The sequence below is a fragment of the Cyanistes caeruleus genome, chromosome 8, assembly GCF_971803275.1.
Source record: "Cyanistes caeruleus chromosome 8, bCyaCae1.hap1.1, whole genome shotgun sequence".
NCBI classification, from domain to species: domain Eukaryota; kingdom Metazoa; phylum Chordata; class Aves; order Passeriformes; family Paridae; genus Cyanistes; species Cyanistes caeruleus.
In genome coordinates, this window is record NC_141708.1 from 28732153 (window position 1) to 28750554 (window position 18402).

Genomic DNA, 18402 nt, shown 5'->3' on the forward strand with positions numbered 1-18402 from the left:
CCTCTGTCTGATGACAGCCAAAATGTAGGAACAAATGTGAGTATACATATGAGGAATTTGCCAAGGGTATTATACCACTGATTCACATTCTGGCCAAATATTTAACTGGCCCAGAGTGGATCATGAACATGAGGTCTATGTTCTAAGCAAGATGTAAATGAATTCCATACTGTGTAGAAAATTACATCTTAACTTACCCACCACAGATGGCCTGTGGAAGATCAGGCATCTTATGTGAATCTATGAATTGGGAAAAGCAATTTCTGCTTCTCACATTTTAACTGTTTTCATGTATAATTTGTGTAAAAAATTGTGTCATTCTGTACTTGTAGCTATTTTCTATCTTTTCCATTTAGCTTCAACTCTTATGTGCATTTTGGCATGGATAATTAAAAATCAAATAAATTAGAAAAAGCTTACTGCAATTTTTTAGCCAGACTTGTCGCATGACCTTATTCCAAATTCTCCCGCTATTTTGGAGCATTGAAAAGAAAAATCAACCAAACAAAACTCAAAAAAGCCTCTGCAAAAAAACTTCACTCTAGTATCCCTCAGGGAAAAAATGTGCCTTTTTCCAAGTGACAGTATAGTTTTATCCATGAGCTCTGGGCAGAGGATGTGTTTGGTCAGTTAAATCATCACTGACCAGTACATTATGATTGAGGACTAAAATTATTGTAGTTTGAGTATGGATGTGGTTTTCAATATCTGCCCTTCATTACTGTTGTAGGAGCTGCTTCCATTGGTACTCATGTTTGAATTGCCTATTGCTGGAATTCTCCAACCCATCCCAGATCCGAATTCTCCAACCATTCAGCATGTATGTCAGACGTATAACGTTTCAGTTTCCTTCAAACAGCGCTCTCGAATGTATGGTGCTACAGTCATTGTCAGAGGGTCACAAAACAACACTAGTGCTGTGAAGGTAATCTCTGCTCCTGAAACGGTTTCTGAATGTCATATATTTATAATTTATGTCTAAGATGGTATGTCTTTCCTCATCTGCACATGTTATTGTATAATCACTTGCAAACCCAGAGAATTTGCATTTTTTCCTTTACTTAACTTATACAGGCAATGTTTAAAAGTGCATAGAAAATAGTTCTAAATTTTAAGTTTAAAATAAGTTTAGGATTTAGCATCGTTGATGGTAAGTTCACCTCCTGCACATTTGTTCAGGTTTTTGGGAATTCTGGAGCACGTACTAGTCTTACCCATCTTTCAATTCAAAAACAACTCAAACAAAAAACAAATTGTTCATGCTGAGCTCTTCTCAATATGCACATAATTATATAACCTTGAAAGTTGCCCAGTCAGTCAATAAAACTGGTCTTGCAAATCCAGCGCTTGGAGATGTAAATTTGACAGTCAAGGCAAGGAATTGCCATGAGCACGTTCATCTCAATAAAGTAAAAAAGTGTTCTTGTTAGGAACTGGAAGAACGAGAGATTGATGTCCCAGCTGGGTGTATCTCAAGCCAGTAAGAACATCTGAGCCCAACACCAAGAGGCAAGTTCTGCGAGTGTACCTACCCAGATAAATCTCATTTGACTTTCTGACTGCCTTTGTGGCCACAAAAGGTCTGCTGGGACCAAACCATGCAGCATTGTCTGTTACAGAGTGGCAATTAAATGCTGTATTCAGTCATAAAATGGGAGTAGGAGGTAGAGTTTAGTGTATTTCTTACCTTTAACAAATCAATCATGGTTTTAAACCCAACAGTGTTTTCTTACCTTGCCTGTAGAGTGCATGACAGGAAAGGAATTGGTCTGAGACCTCCTTTTGTGTGCCTGTGAGCACTATTTCACCGGTTTCTCCCATTTCCCCCCAGGAGGGAACAGCCATGCTGTTGGAACACCTGGCTGGGAGCCTGGCCTCTGCAATCCCTGTGAGCACACAGCTCGACATTGCAGCGCAGCATCATCTCTTTATGATGGGTCGAAATGGAAACAACATCAAACATATCATGCAACGGACTGGTGCTCAGATCCACTTCCCTGACCCTAGTAACCCACAGAAGAAATCCACTGTCTACCTCCAGGGCACAATTGAGTCTGTCTGTCTTGCCAGGCAATATCTCATGGTAAATACTTTCAGTGAAGCTTGTGTGACAAAATTGCCAGATCATAGAAAATATGCTTGCTCTGTATCTATTTACAAGTCACATGTAAATTAGCCTTAGAGAGGAAGGATTGCTGTTCACACTGCAAACAGCTGATTCAATTTTTGCCGGGGTTTTATTGGTGTTTGTAGTTATTGAAAATATTTGTAATCTCTGGTAACACGACTTGAAAAATAACCATGGTAAAATAAATGCAATGTAAGTCATTTAAACTTACAATAACAATATGCCTCTGAATAGAGGCAGATTTATGAAATAGACTGTGGGTGTTGGGTGACAGGTTGTGTTTTATTTTGCCAACCTGCCTTTTCTATGTTTGTCACGTAAATAGGTTTCTTTTGAGGGAAAATGTCAGGAAATCCTTAGCTGCCATGTAGGCAAGTTTCCAATGAAATTGGGAAACCATAAGAAATAATTATTTTGATGTCTTATATTCTTTATAGTACCACAGCCTCAATTCTGTAAGGCCTTTTATAAAAATAGCTCTGGTGGTACATATCATTAGAGATTATTGGTATATTGGTCTTTAAACTTCCCAGGAGCCTTTAGCCATTATTTTAGTACTAATATACACATTTTTTATATATGTGAATACTGAGGGACAAAATATGCAAGGACTAGACCATTCAGTTTTACTCTAAAGCTTTAGTATTTCAAGAGCATTACAGATGTTATCCATATCACTAGAAAATATTTATGTAGCTGATCTGGAATGGGCAAGAGAAGAGTAAAATTTAAGACTTGGGCAATGGTGAATTAGAGATTTTTTACAAGTGTGTTTCCTTATTTCAGTTTAATGGGAGACTTTTAGTTCTTCCATCATTTCCTGATAAGACTGTGCTGATTGAAATGTGAAATATTCAGTATATCATTTCACCCTTGTGCTACCAAGCTCTGTGTTCAGAGTCCCAGAACTGGAAGATACACCTGTATTCTTGCATACAAGGAAATGGCTTTCTCTAAAATTTTATCGGTGCTATTTTATCCTGAACTTAGACATTTCCTTACATCATGATGTGTAAATGTTACATTGTTCAGTTTATTGCTACCATTTTAATGGGAAAATGGTCAGTTACAAGTCCTAGGAATCTTTTGTGCCTTTCTTTTCAGGGTTGCCTTCCCCTTGTGCTCATGTTTGATATGAAGGAAGAAATTGAAGTAGAACCACAGTTTATAACACAGCTAATGGAGCAGTTAGATGTCTTCATAAGCATTAAGCCTAAGCCAAAACAACCAAGCAAGGTTTGTGCAAAGCTAATATTTTCCTTTTAGACTTTGATGACAAAGTTTTAGAGTTGATGAGTTGATGTGTGCTCTTCCCTCCCAGTTTAATGGATCATAAACTTGTGAAAACCGTATCTATTTTCTTCTTGAAATATCAGTTTAAATGATCCAGCAGCTCTAGTTTAGGGTGATTTGAATTTCATTAAATGCTTAATAATAAAGAAATTAGCTTTCCTATAGAGTACATTGATAAAGGTAGTGGGAGTTGTTTATTGTAAAATATTTAGACCAGTATGGATAGGGGACTCTTGCAGTTACCTGTGTTGTATAAAATGCCAAAGCAGGCAAAAGTTTTAAAATTTGTAATGATCATTCCATTGTGTCAGTATGTGAACTTCCCTGTGTAGGGATACATAAAATCAATACAAAGAAACGTCCTGTAGAAGATCTACAAAAAGCAATGGAGTTTTGTAATTTATTTTTCCATATAGTTTAAGTTTAAAGTTTAAAGTAATTTAAACTTGCTACCTTCTTCTCAGACAGCTATGAATTCAATAGGTTAATTTAATATGAACAACTGGGGTTTTTTCAAGGTATAAAGCTCAGGTAAAAGAGAAGATAATATATTAATTATTGATTCAGTTATATAGCTCTTGAGGTGCTTAATATTTGGTCTGCCCAAGTAGCACCAAGGTACTCTAGTAAGTAATTTTCTTAGAGAGGTCTTCCATCATTCTCATTGCAAATCCTTACGAAATCCCTAGTCTTACTCTTCTGAACTTCAGACCCCTGAATTTTAATAGCTGCTAATGGATGTTAGCTCATGCTGTCTCACACTGCTGTGGTTGTGGTAACCAGGCAGGAGTGTGAAGAAGAATTATCTGTGTTGCTGACATGTGTTATGGAGAAATTTACTCACTGGTTTTCCTTTTTTTGTTGTTGTTTTCTTTCCCTGCAGTCTGTGATTGTAAAAAGTGTTGAACGAAATGCCTTAAATATGTATGAGGCACGGAAATGTCTCTTGGGACTTGAAAGTAGCGGAGTCACCGTAGTATCAAATCCCTCTACTGTCTCATGCCCTGTTGGTCTGTCTTGTCCTGGTTTGGATATTTTGTCCTCAGCAGGACTAGGACTCACTGGGCTTGGTATGCATCCATTATATTTATCTTTTTTTTATATAGATTTGTTTTAAACTTAATTCACTTTACTAGAAAGAAGAACCAGATGTGTGTTTTATGTAAGGAATTGTATTGCACCGAGTCTGTACAACAGCTTCTGGCCTCTCAAAGGCCTGTTGTTAAAAAACTTCTCCAAGGCTTTTATAATCAGGTGTGGGACTCATCCCTGTAGAAAAATCTCTGAAATTGTGCAAACCACACAGCTGAAAGGGAGGGAAATACAGGTGAAGCAGGACATGGGTTCTACAGCTTTTTTGGCTGTGTGATGTCTCAGGCTGTCCTGAATTTGGATGGGTACTTAAGCGTGGCAACAGGCTTACTGGGAAAGGTAACAGCAAACACCACATTTCAGGTCAGTATCTCACTGCAATTGAGGGATCCATGTGCTTCTAGTTTAGCAGTAGTAAATTTAGGATAAAAATGAATAAACTCCTTATCTTAATTTTATTGAAGCAGCTTATAGTCCAGACTGAAATTACCATTTTATTTTCTAGCTATGCAAATACCTTTGTATCAGAAATGTATAGATAGAAAAAACAAGTAGTGCCAGAAGAATCTAGTGACAAATCTTGACAGAGGTCCTAGAAACTCTTGAGTTCTCATGTAACCAGCATTGTCCCTTGTGACCTGCTATGCAGGAGTGCTGTGTCTCACATGCTTCCTTGGGGTCACACAAGGGAAAGTGTTTGTGCCATTTCATTGTGATTTTTAATGCTGCTTCCTGTGACTGTTCTTGTCATGCTGCACTTTGGGGGCTTGGGGTTTTTACCTTTTCAGTGTGTAGTGCTGAACTGCTTTGTGAATGCTTTGATACAAAGAGCTGGTTTGGGGGAATGTTTTGGGAGTGATCAATGCATTTGGGGGGGTGATTTACAGCCTTTCTGCAGCAGTATTGAAGGTGCAAAAAGAAATTGAGTAGTTGTTAGTGTGCAAGTTGATTCACAGGAGCTTTTGAGAAAAAGGTTACTGTGTGAAATGAAAGTGAGGTGGTGCAGAGGAGTTGCTTTCTTGTCTCTGTGATGCTGCTTTGAAACAAACCATGAGAAACAACTGAGGGGATACAGATGGGTGCCAGGGCTGAGAAGCAGCCAGTGCAGACTCTGTTATGACAAGAGGTAGGGTCCAGTAGAAGGACATAAAAGGTGCCCCAATTTTTTTTGGATATATGATGCCCAGTTTAAGAACAATAATTCTTAATGTGCTTTTGATGTGCACCAAATGAACATCAGGCTTGATGTTAAAATTGATCTGTGAAATACAGGCAGGTGCAAATTAGCAGGGTGTTTGTTTCTTTTTAATTGATACTTCTGTGAAAAATGTTGTCCTATAAATCTAAATATTCACTTGCATAATTTTTTGCAGGCCTTTTAGGTCCAACAGCCCTGTCAGTCAACACCTCAACTGCTCCAAACTCTCTGTTGAATGCCCTTAATAGCTCTGTGAGCCCTTTGCAGAGTCCAAGTTCAGGGACGCCCAGTCCCACATTGTGGACAACATCTCTTGCTAACACAAACACCCCAGGTTGGTAGAAGCTTAATGTGATTTAAATGAACTGTGCAACACCAAGTCATTAGAATTGCAGTTGCCGAGTTGAGATTAATTAATTCTTTTGAACCTTAATTCCTACGATTACCTTAGCACAGGTGAATAAATATGCAAATTTAAGGTTATAGCGTAATATATGACGTGCTTTCACAGGCAGTGTTTTCATCTGTTTTGTGTAGAAAACAAAATTAACCTACCCAGATAAAGCATTATGGTTTTGGCATGCAATTCTAATGGAAACTTTTAAGTAATGTTTTTAGCAATGTGTCAGCTCCATAAAGATTTAGATAAAGTAGTGTAATGCCTGAGGAAGCTAAATGAGACACTAAAGCAGAACATAACTAAATTTTGTTACAGGTTTTTCTGCTATTCCACACCTAATGATACCATCTACTGCCCAAGCAACCTTAACTAGTATTCTGCTGTCTGGAGTGCCTAATTATGGTCAGAACACTCCATCTCCACCACCAGGCTTGACTCCTGTTGAAGTCCATGTCAATGGCATGCAATCAGAAAGTAAAAAAGGTTCACCTTCTTTAAATGGTCATGTAAAGGTAAGTGATACTATGCAGGAGAATCTGATTTCTTTGTACTAGATCTCTACTAAGAAAAGCTGAAAGAGAAAATTAACTATATTAGTAGATTTATAAAGCTGCTAAGTTTAAAAATACATGACAGTGTTTTTGAATATGAGTTAAAGATTGAGAAATAGAACATTTATATTGTTCTGCTGTACCAGAAATGAATTTCTCATTCTCCTGCACAGATAGAAAGGGGAAATTGTTTCATTATTTCTTGAAGCATAAAAATCACTTCAGTGATTTGTGACAATCTTTTTAGGCCTCAAATATCAAGTATGCTGCACTGTCTGCCACATCTCTGGGAGAAAACGTGTTGAGCACAAACCACAGTGATGGAGTAAGGCAGAAAGGTGCTCATGGAGCCTCAGAACAAGTAGCTGCCAAGGCAAATAGTGAAGAAGGTGAGATTGTGTTCCTTTGTCTGGTAGTGTTTGTACAGTTTGTGTACAGTTCATGATACAAAAATGTACCGATGTTCTCTCTGAATTGGTTTTGCAACCACGTTTAAAGAAAATATTGCTGGATGTCCCAGATTCATTTTCAAGGAAAGTAAATAGAACCTGTAGTAACTGAGCTTTACTGTTGACAGAAACACCTTAAATCTACATAAATGTACTTGCAAGATTTTACTTATTCCCTAGGACCAGAGGGAAGATAACATACAAGGATTGTAGTATTTTTTACAGCATCTTAACTAAACTCTGCTGGTTTAAATAATGTTTTATTTTTGCTTTTTAGCAAAAGGAAATAATATCACTGAGAAATTTTTTTACAGAAAATTATGTAGATCTAACCTGGATGTCACTGGGAAACAATTTTGTGTGCTTTTCAACAGCAGTTCAGTTATGCTACCATTTAGAAGCTAAAGTACTTAACTGTCCCCTTCATTCTTGAAGAGGGGGAAAGCCACCTCCAGCTTGAGCAAATATGTGTAAAGGCCTTGTTTCCCTTTTCAAAACTGATCAAGGAGATAATTTCTTATTTAGGGTTGTGGTCATTTAAAATGCTGATTTGAATAAAAAGTGCATTGGCAATTTAAGGTGATAAATATTTCTAAAATCATGTTCTAAAGATATTTGAACATGAAGTGGGAGTAGCTCTTATTCCAGCAGAAGTTACTGAGCACCTGGCACAGTCTGTTAACACTGGGTATAAAATCAAATTTCTTCAGAATACTTAGTCCCTTTGAATTTCCAGTCTACTCATTCGTTATTAATTATTATTACTTAAAATAAGTAATATACTTATTTTAATATACTTAGTGTGACTACTATATATGTGAGTAGTGGCACCTTTTTTCTGCATTTGAACTTGTACGTCTAGACTGCTTAACCTTGACCAAATAGCTACCCCTGAATACAGTCCTGTAGGGAGGAAGAGGAGGTTTTCTCCCACAGTTATCATTCCCTCAGAAAGCTCCCTAGAACACAGCAGTGTTGTTGTTTAACTCTCCTTTTCTTGGCCTTGTAGGTTGCAATGATGCTTTTGTAGAAGTGGGCATGCCTCGCAGTCCGTCCCACTCAGCAAACACCAGTGACCTGAAGCAGATGATAAGCTCTTCCAAGCAGGCCTGTTCCAAGAGACAAACAGTGGAATTACTGCATGGCACTAAAAACTCCCACTTACAGTAAGCTGAGTGTATAAACACAGATTAGTGGAACTTTCACAACATAAAATTACTTCACATGTTTTTGTACGCAGGAGGGTTGATTCAGTTATAAGATACTCAAGGAACTGATTTAATTTGGCCTTGGTTTTCCATCACATTTGGTGTTAATATAGCCCTCTGTTTTTCTGGTAACTGCAGATTTTGAGTGCTTTTTGTTCATCCTATTTCTCTTTGGGTTTAAAAAATGTCTTTCCTGTTCCAGAAGAGAGTGGAGATCCTTGTCAGTGGAACTTTCATTACCTGTTTCTAAAGTATGCACTTTTGCACTTTCCTTTATTGATTGCTTAGAGAATAATTTCTGACAGCTTTTTCCTCTTGTGTGTGCCTGAGGCTGTTTTTTCCCTTAGGAAAGCTGTGTTCAGGGCATAGCAGCATGTTCTCAAACACTTGTCTCAGCGATGATTTTGGTTGGATTGTCTCTTTAATGACCCAATAGTAGGAATGGCTTGTTTGAATCATAATACATCTTGGCAACACAGGTTTTGTTCTTATTGCGGTGTTTTTGTCCAATGTACTCATGTTCTCACTGTTTGGGAACTGTTTATCACCACTCTTTTGAGACACATTTATTTTGCTTCATTTATTTACATTATTAAGGCTATGATATGTATTTCATTAATTCTGGTTTCACAGTTTAAAAATCCAAGGAATCCTGCTAACCAAATTCAGTTATTTGTGTGTCTTGTTCTTTTTATTGAGGACATACTGCTTACAGTTTCCTTGGGGGTAGTAGTTTGCAGGTTCTAAAACATGATCACTTTTTCAAGAGTTCATACTGTTCTAAAGTAGACCTAAAATGTTGTTGAGTTTAGAAAAAAACAAAAATTGCACCAAGAGGTAATGCAGACATGTAGGACTGCAGTTATTAAAAGCAAGTAGGACCTATGTCAACTTTTAGTCCCTATTATGCAATCTCTTTTCATCTTACAACTATGAACCTGTTACAACTGCTGGCTCGGGCAAGGTGAAACAGGAAATTACTGTGTAGGGTTGCATGCAATAATTCCAGATACCAGACAGCTCAAAACTGAATCCATAGGCTATACCTCTTATTTGGTAATACAGAAAGGAGAAACACTTGCTTTCCTTCACTGACAGAGAAAAAGGTACAGGAAAGCTGAAACATTTGGAAATATTGCTAAAAGCACTGAGATCTTTGTGTGCAGGCATGTCTTGAACCTGGCTGCCAAGCTTCTCAGGGTGAAGCTCAGGTTAGCAGAGCTGCACTGAATGTTGTGTGCCGGTGAAGAGGCAGCCTGAGCTAACAGTGCCTTTGTCCCCCCAGCACTGCGGACAGGCTGCTCTCAGAGGCCGAGCTGGCTGCCCCAGAGAGCCCCGTGGCCGATAAGAAGGCCCCAGGCAGTGAGCGGGCGGCCGAGCGAGCGGCAGCTGCCCAGCAGAACTCGGAGAGAGCACGTCTGGCTCCGCAGCCCTCCTTTGTGAACATGCAGGTAGGTCTCTCTGGATGAAGGCCAGTGGCATAAATCTTGCTGATTGCAGAGTGAAGTTACCATAGAATGCAGAGGGGACTGGGGATTTTCATTACCAGTTCAGTAAAAGCATTCGCAGCCAAGACATCAGCTGTTTTGACTGAGGAGTGGGTTGCCAGTACAAGGTCTTGAAACGAGAAAAGCTCTTATGCTTCTAAGTAAAACAATTTAAGTACAGAAAATTGTGTGGCTGCATTTGTCTCCACAAGCATCATTTGCCTGTTAGAAATCCTACATTGTCATGTGGAGAGAATTATAGGTACAAAATACATGTTACAGCTCTTCATGTGCAGTGACAGCTTGGTTAATTGCAGCCTACAAGTATAAGCTACTGCCATGTTACTGCAAATCTCCCCAAGCAGGGAGGAGACCCCTTTGGCTGTTTGTCAGGAAGCAGTAACAGGGTTATTTTTAGTATAGATCTGTTGAAGTGTGGGCATAACCAGACTGTATGGAGTAGTGGAACAAGAGGAAGGCTAGTGTTTTGCAGCCCTTTTCCTCAGTTATTCTTCTAGTCATTTTCAGTAGAGAATGCAATACTTCAGGCTAATACAGAATTTTTGTAGTTTGTAGTTTTAGATTTCCTAATTTGTAATTCTGCAAAGGGTAGCTTGTTTAATCAGGGATATTTAAACTTCACATCTTCCACTGACATAGGTAGAATACAACCGAAAGTTGTTTACATTCTCTCAAAACTTCTTTTCACAAGATGAGTGTATGGAAGAGAACCAAACCTGGAAGATGATTGTAAATAACTGTTGTGCCTAGATTTGCAAAGATGTATTACCTTTTTTGTTCTGTTGAGGAATGTTTTAAATGCCAAAAAGAGATAGTTAAAGAAGAGAAACTATGCTTGAAAGGTATCTTACTAAAAAGCAAATTGAAGAAAAAATTCTTCCTAAGCTGTTTGTAAATACTGCTGCAGCCTCACTCATGTGAAAATCAGTTATTTAAAGTCTTTATCAATGTTTGAGTGAACACTTTAATTGCAACCCTAGACAGTAACTAAGGCTACCATGGAAATATTGTGCAGTATTTCAGGTTTCTCCTAGATATATTCACTGGCCATTTTGAAAACCTTTGTTTTCACAGAGATGAGTACTGGAGTGACATTTAGTTAGAATGGCAATTAAATTATTCTCTGCATGTTTAATTTTTAGGCATTTGACTACGAACAGAAGAAACTACTAGCGACCAAAGGTATGTTGATGAGCAGTGACTTCTGAAAAGTTTATTGGCACGTGGGTGAAATGATTTCCTCAAGTTTCAGTTTTGTAATCTGATTTTTAAGAAAATCTGAAAATAGTAGTGAAACATTTATGTATTAGCTTTATGTTGCAAAAAATTTCTCAATACCAACATGGTAAAAAATACTGTAGAAGCAGCTTGCAGTTGGGATGTGCAAGTACATCCATGTGCAAATGATCAATATGGTTTTCAGAGAGCTCATTGTTGTAGCACTTTGCTTTATTTGGATGCAAATTAAACTTAAAGGTGTTTATTATATCAGCTAAATTGTCTCTTATTTTAGGGATAAATTAAGTTGTAGAATTGGTAACCCATATCTTTGACCCTGTTATAAAATAAACCAAATTACCCATTTGCCAAAAGAAAAACTGAAGTTCTTCTCTTTGAAACAGACTCTTTTGGCTCTCATAGAGCCCTGTGGGATTTAACTGTCTTATAGCAGAGTAGATTGCTTTCAGGAAGGGTAGGTTTCAAGCTGTGTAGCAAGCAGGGGTGTTTAGGGTTCCCTGTTTGCTGGGCTCAGGCTGTTAGCGAACATCACTTCAATATTATCCTCTCAGTACCTTTACAAGGGCTGAGACTTGCTGATTTGTCTCTGTATTTCCAGCTATGTTAAAGAAGCCAGTTGTAACAGAAGTGAGAACTCCAACAAACACATGGAGTGGTTTGGGGTTCTCTAAATCAATGCCTGCAGAGACTATCAAGGAACTAAGAAGAGCAAATCATGTATCGTACAAGCCTTCCATGACAACTACATATGAGGTATATGAAAGTATACTGTAATGGAAGTTTACTTTTAGTGAATGATACAGTTGTTTCTCTTGAGAAATGTCTAACTTCTGTAAAAACGAAGTCTTGTAGATAACTGTTCTAAATATTTTTTATAGTGAAAAATATTTCTTAAATTAATATTAAGGTGTATGGTATACGTTCTGCCCAACATACAAATGGATCTATATCTGTTTCATGGATAAGTCTTGGAGCATAGGTATCTGCTTCTTAAAATATTTTTTTAAAGCAGCTTTGAATAACTTAAGGATCAAACATCTCAGTAATTGCAAACAAGCAATAGGGAATTTTTAACCTAATAAGAGCCTATTAAATACACCTAATAAGTGTATATATGACAGATAATCTATATAATGTGTATAAGTGCATGGTGGAGGAGAACAGCAGAACAAGAAGCTCTTCTTTCCTTCTGTGGACAGAACTGTAACAGCTGTCTCTACTTGCACTATTCACTGGGCTCAGAATTTTCCCAGGCAGAAGGCAGACTGAGTCCAGCAATTCTCTTCAGAGTCCCAGCATGGGAATCTTGCAGGAAATTTGTTCCTTTCTTCTCAAAGGCATGCTGAAGTTTCTTTTTAGTGTACTTCCTTCCTGTAATCCTTCCCAGCTTCCATGGAGACACCATTTTCTGTTCTGCCTATATAAAATGTAAATGGTATGTTTCTTGAAGAAGGGGGCTTCACAGTGCTCTAGGATACACCTGTCTGTTAATGCAAAATAAATACTCAGCCAGAATAAAAATGTGCCTTGGTGTTCTCCACTTGGTATATCAACTTTCTGAGCCATTCAGCTATATGTAGTAGGCTTGGCTACATATAATGCACTAGTAACTAGGGGAAAGAAAAACTTGCAGTCAAAATCTGCAATTTTTTTGGCATACTTTTTTATGTTGGTTGATTTGGGCCTTGATGTCTAAAATCTCTAAATAGGTCTGTGATTCTAACCAAGAACAGTGTTTCTTCAGGGGTGTCAGTTTTACTAAATAGCATAAAAGATTACCTCTTAAGTGATGCTTTTCAACTGCAATTTGGTACAAGTTTATAGAATTAAATTGTTAATTTCCACAATTTTTAGTTCTTGTAAGTATGTGATATCTATACCGTGGATTTATTTTGGGTACCTTCCCATGGAATACTTCTGCCTTGTATTGCTACATTCTGACCCACAGTGATGAAAACTGATAATAAGTATTTTAAAGGTATATGAAAATCTATTTAAAAAGACTCCAGACAAAGCAACTACAAATTCACAAGGTATTGCAGAATTGTTGTTGTAGTATTGTGTGCAAGACTTGTGTTGTCAAGCAGAGTGTACTTGATCCACTTATCTTCAGATAAATGTTCTGTTCTGTTCCCTGTGAAGGGATGTAGTCAATAGACTGCTTTGTCTAGAATTTGTGTGGGAATTTGATACCATGGAATGTTTTGGAAACTTGGAAATACTGAGCAATTTGTTTTGAATCATGATCTTTAAATAACTCCTGCTTAAAAACTGTGAACTGCATATGTTTTAAGCACACCTGCTGTTTTTGTGTCCGGCTTGCAATTGTTTGACTATTTATCAGCTGCCAAAAGAATGTTTGTGAGCATTAAGAGCTGCTTTTTAAGTGAGCTGCTTCAAAGAAAACATCTGAGTCACAATGAAAGCTCTGTTTTCAGCCCAAATTATCTTTCTGTGATTTGCAGGGCTCATCCATATCTCTTTCCCGGTCCAGCAGCCGGGAGCACCTGGGAAATGGCAGTGAATCTGATAACTGGAGAGACCGAAATGGGCTTGGACCCACTGCCCATGATTTTGTCTCCTCAATTGGCAGCCCCAAACGGAAACAAAACAAATCAGGTTAATAAACTCTTAGTATCTGATTAAAAGAAAATAATCATATTGATTTCAATATTTATTCTGATATGAATGTATCCTGACTTCACTAGGGCTTTAAATTGCTGTCACCTTGTAAAGTAATTATTTCTTTTACAAACTGAGAAATGTAAGCTTGTGCAACATGTTAATACAAATAATGGTCTAAAAGGAAACCTCTTAAGAATATTTGTTAAATGCCAAACATCCTTGTTGAAAACTCTTTGTTGTTATGGAGTGGATTTTTCAAGGTGTACTGAAACCAGACCTGTAAAAAGGCTTATTTCTAGACTACTCTTATTCTGCGCTGTTGACAATGCAATAGCAGCCTGGGCTTCATTGGGTTATTTACTTACTGGTGAAATCAGAGTCTGTGCTGAAACTGGATTTTAAAGCATGATTCTCCTTATGGGGATAAAATTTACAAGAACGTGTAGTGACAGGACAAGTGGGGAGTGGCTACAAAGACAGTAGGTTCAGGTCAGATATTATGAAAAAAATTTTCCCTGTGAGGGTGCTGAGGCCCTGGCATAGGTTGCCCAGAGAAGCTGTGGCTGTCCCTGGATCCCTGGAGGTGTCCAGGGCCAGGCTGGACAGGGCTTGGATCAGCCTGGGATAGTGGAAGGTGTCCCAGCACATGGCAGGGGTTTGGAATGAGATCATCTTTCAGGTCCCCTCCAACCCAGGCAATTCTATGAAAAGAAATTTGTCCATGTGTTTGGCATGGCCTAGCACGATTTTAAATACTGGTTTCTGTGGATACACGCTATATGTTTCATACTTTTTAAACATTGTTTGAAGATCAAAAGTTGAAATTTACTTTAGTTAAACTCTTTGAAACTTTATTTTTAAAATAAGTTAATAGATACCTTTTTGAAAGAGTGAAAAGTGGAGGTAGAAAATACTAAATCCATACTATCTATCTACTTTATGGGGAAATAAGGACGCTCACTGTTTATACTTTTTGTTGTTGCTTTTTCTTTTAAAAGAGTAAACCTAAATCCAAAATTCAAAGTACACAGATAATAAAATTTGGACATAGTAAGAAAGGATAGTGCCAATTAGAAAAAAAATATTCATGGGCTTAAAGAGCACATTAGTTTAGCTGTGAATGGTTGCACATCATATTCTAAATACTTGGAGATCTAAAGAGATGACAAGTTTATTTGAGATCAATCTATTGATGTTTTCAACCTTACTGCCCAAAACAACCTAACAAAAATGGAAGTTCTAAGTTAATTAAAAGAATTAAGGATTAAAAATATATTTACATGTGCATTAGAAGAAAATTGGAAACACAAATACATTGGCAGTGAAAGAAAATGCTCTATGGCAGCTGTAGCTTTCCCAGAGAATAAAATGTGTGGATAAAGGATAAAAGAAACAGTGATGAGTTGGCTGGACAAAATAGGTCTATAGAAAACAAACGCTGGAACTAAATTAAGTTAATTAAGGAGGATCCTAGTAAACATAGACCAGTTTGTCTGACCTCAGTACCTGGTAAGGTAATGGAACAGTTTCTACTGAGTGTCATCATGCAGCACTTACAGGATGGCCAGGGTATCAGACCCAGCTAGCATGGATTTAGGAGGGGTAGGTTGTGTTTGACCAACCTGATCTCCTTTCATGACCAAGTGACCCACCTGGTGGATGCAGGAAAGGCTGTGGATGTTGTGTACCTGGACTTCAGCAAGGCCTTTGACACTGTCTCCCACAGCACGCTCCTGGAAAAGCTGGCAGCTCATGGTTTGGACAGGAACACTCTTTGCTGGGTTAAGAACTGGCTGGAGGCCAAGCCCAGAAAGTGCTGGTGAATGGTGCTGCATCCAGCTGGTGGCCAGTCACCAGTGGTGTCCCTCAGGGGTCTGTGCTGGGGCCAGTCCTGTTGAATATTTTTATTGGTGATATGGATGAGGGTATTGAGTCTTTCATTAGTGAATTTGCAGGTGACACTAAGCTGGGAGTGTGTGTTAATCCATTGGGAGGTAGGAGGGCTGTGCAGAGAGACCTGGACCTGTTGGATGGATGGACAGTGTCCATAGGATAAAGTTTAACAAGTCCAAGTGCCAAGTCCTGCATTTTGGCCACAGTAACCCCCTGCAGTGCTATAGGCTGGGGACGGTGTGGCTGGACAGTGCCCAGGCAGAAAGGAACTGGGGGTACTGGTGACAGCTGGCTGAACATGAGCCAGCAGTGTGCCCTGGTGGCCAAAAAGCCAACGGCATCCTGGTCTGGATCAGGAATAATGTGACCAGCAGGGGCAGGGAGGTCATTCTTCCCCTGTATCTGGCACTGGTGAGGCTGTACCTTGAGTTCTGGGTCCAGTTCTGGGCCCCTCAGTTTAGGAAAGACTTTGAGACGCTTGAGTGTGTCCAGAGGAGGGCAACAAGGCTGGTGAGGTGCTTGGAACACAAAGCCTATGAGGAATGGCTGAGGGAGCTGGGGTTGTTTAGCCTGGAGAAAAGGAGACCCAGAGATGACCTTACCACTCTCTACAGCTTCCTGAAAGGTGGCTGTAGTCAGGTGGGGGTCGGTCTCTTTCTCCAGGCAGCAACTGACAGAACGAGAGGACACAGTCTTAAGCTGTGCCAAGGGAAATATAGGTTGGATGTTAGGAAAGTTTTTTACAAAAAGGGTGATAAACTATTGGAATTGTCTGCCTGGGGAGGTGGTAGAGTCACCATCCCTGGATGTGTTTAAAAAAAGACTGGATGTTGGTGCCATTGTCTAGTTTTTAGTATTAGGGCGTGGGCTGGACTCAGTGATCTTGGAGGCCTCTTCCAACCTAGTCATCCTGTGAATTCACAAAAAAATTGTTTTATGCTGTTTATTCTCTCAGGACCACTGGGAGGTGCTTTTTTTCTGAAAAATATTTACATACTTTGTAAATTGAATGATATAGCTGAAAACAGTGTTGGTGGAAAACCATGCCCTTCTGTGATATGTCTGAAAAGTTCACTTGTTCTCTTCCAGCTGAACACTATCTCAGTAGCAGTAACTACATGGACTGCATTTCCTCGCTGACAGGAAGCAATGGCTGTAACCTCAACAGCTTGTTTAAGGGATCTGACCTGCCTGAGCTCTTCAGCAAGCTAGGTTTGGGCAAATATACAGATGTATTCCAGCAGCAAGAGGTTGGTGTTCCTTCAAGAAGCACCTTTGTGTTGGTAGGATGTTTTCCAGCACTAATTGTGCTGTCTCTTCACTACAGGCCACTTAGAACTCACTTTGTGACAGGATTTTCATGAGCTGTTCTTTCAAAGCTGGATCATATATCTTAAAATTGGGATAAATACTCAAAATCTCAAGACTCATTGTATATTTATAAATAAATAAGACTCATTGATTTTCTCTGCTTTTCAAGAACTGACAACTTTTTAATTTCTACTTTTCTGTCAGAACTGTAGCAAATTGAGCAACTGTGTGAAGAAGATATTGTAAAGCCATGATTGCTGTTTACATGCAAAGAGTAGTTTGCATGTAAAATGGAGCAAGGAAAAAAAATGAAGCTGTTCTGAACCACATTTATTACTTAATACTTTTGTGGAAAGACTTGTTTTGCATAGTTTTCCAATTTGTTTTTACTCTAGATTGATCTGCAGACATTCCTCACTCTTACGGATCAAGATTTGAAAGAGTTGGGAATTACCACTTTTGGTGCCAGAAGAAAAATGCTGCTTGCAATCTCAGGTAAAAAACATGGAATACCATTTATTGATTTTAAGCATTGCTTGTATTCTTCTCACTCAAATTTTATGTTTATAGTCAACAAAGGAAAAGAACCTTGGAAAGACTGAAAAGTAGTGTACAGAGGTAATATTAGCTTGCCCTTCACCAGAGGTACTTAAACCCAGGCTTTATAGAGCTTTCCTATTACCTAATTAGCAGCTCACTTGCAATAGTCCTGTAAAGCTGGAGCCTGGTAGAAAGTTCATCTCACACCAGATTGTGAAGTTTTATGCCCCAAAATTGTGGGTTCAGGAATCTCTGGGATTACAGAGCACTGCAAAGTCTGAACAGCACTACATACCAATTACAACTGGTATTTCAACCTTTTGGTTCTTTGTTCTCCATTTTATTGATTAGCAGAGCAGTCATCCTACTGGAAAAAGTGCCTACTTTTGGGGGGCTTTGTGATTTGGTTTTTTTTTTATTTGTATCTAGCACAGTTTGTTTACAAGAACAGGAAAGTAGAGAAAAGAAAAATATTTTATGTGATTTATTACTAATATGAGATTAAGGTGCGCATTTAAATGAGAAGTGAGCATCTGTTGTTTCTGAAAGTCCTTATTAAAATACTGCTTCAGTTTTATGCTTAAAATAAAGAATTGTGCATTGAGAAATGATCAAGTTGGTAAAGAGCTTTTCTGTCAATCTCAGTCTACACTGCATGGTTGTGCCTCCAGTAAGATTGCAGTCTTTGAGTATTATAACAGAAACTTTTAAAAGTTTCAGCTATGTCAATTTGATCTAAATCAATATTGCAAAAAATTAGATATTTTACAGTGTATCAGTGCCAAATAAGAATTGTCCCAAGTAGATACCTTCATCCCAAGGAGCTTCTGAGTCTTAACCTGATGCTCTTATTATCCTGTTGGACTGTTTGTTAATTGAAGGAGTACCTCAGATATTTTCAGTGCATACTGTATCTGTCTAAAATACATTGTTTGTTTAAACAGAAGATTTGCATTTGGTTTAGATC

General features: G+C 38.4%; 1 protein-coding gene across 9 annotated transcripts in view; it reads left to right on the forward strand.

Annotated features, from left to right (window-relative positions):
* Positions 1-18402, forward strand: part of BICC1 (BicC family RNA binding protein 1) — a 93071-nt gene that overhangs the window by 71790 nt on the left and 2879 nt on the right. For all 9 annotated transcript variants that reach the window (XM_086899697.1, XM_086899691.1, XM_086899696.1 and 6 more), the window contains 14 exons: positions 731-925; positions 1832-2083; positions 3233-3364; positions 4305-4491; positions 5887-6045; positions 6427-6623; positions 6910-7051; positions 8121-8277; positions 9605-9770; positions 10970-11009; positions 11665-11819; positions 13532-13685; positions 16674-16834; positions 17291-17390. In XM_086899697.1, the coding sequence (XP_086755823.1) occupies positions 731-925; positions 1832-2083; positions 3233-3364; positions 4305-4491; positions 5887-6045; positions 6427-6623; positions 6910-7051; positions 8121-8277; positions 9605-9770; positions 10970-11009; positions 11665-11819; positions 13532-13685; positions 16674-16834; positions 17291-17390 (2197 nt within the window). The remainder of the gene's footprint in view (positions 1-730; positions 926-1831; positions 2084-3232; positions 3365-4304; positions 4492-5886; positions 6046-6426; positions 6624-6909; positions 7052-8120; positions 8278-9604; positions 9771-10969; positions 11010-11664; positions 11820-13531; positions 13686-16673; positions 16835-17290; positions 17391-18402) is intronic.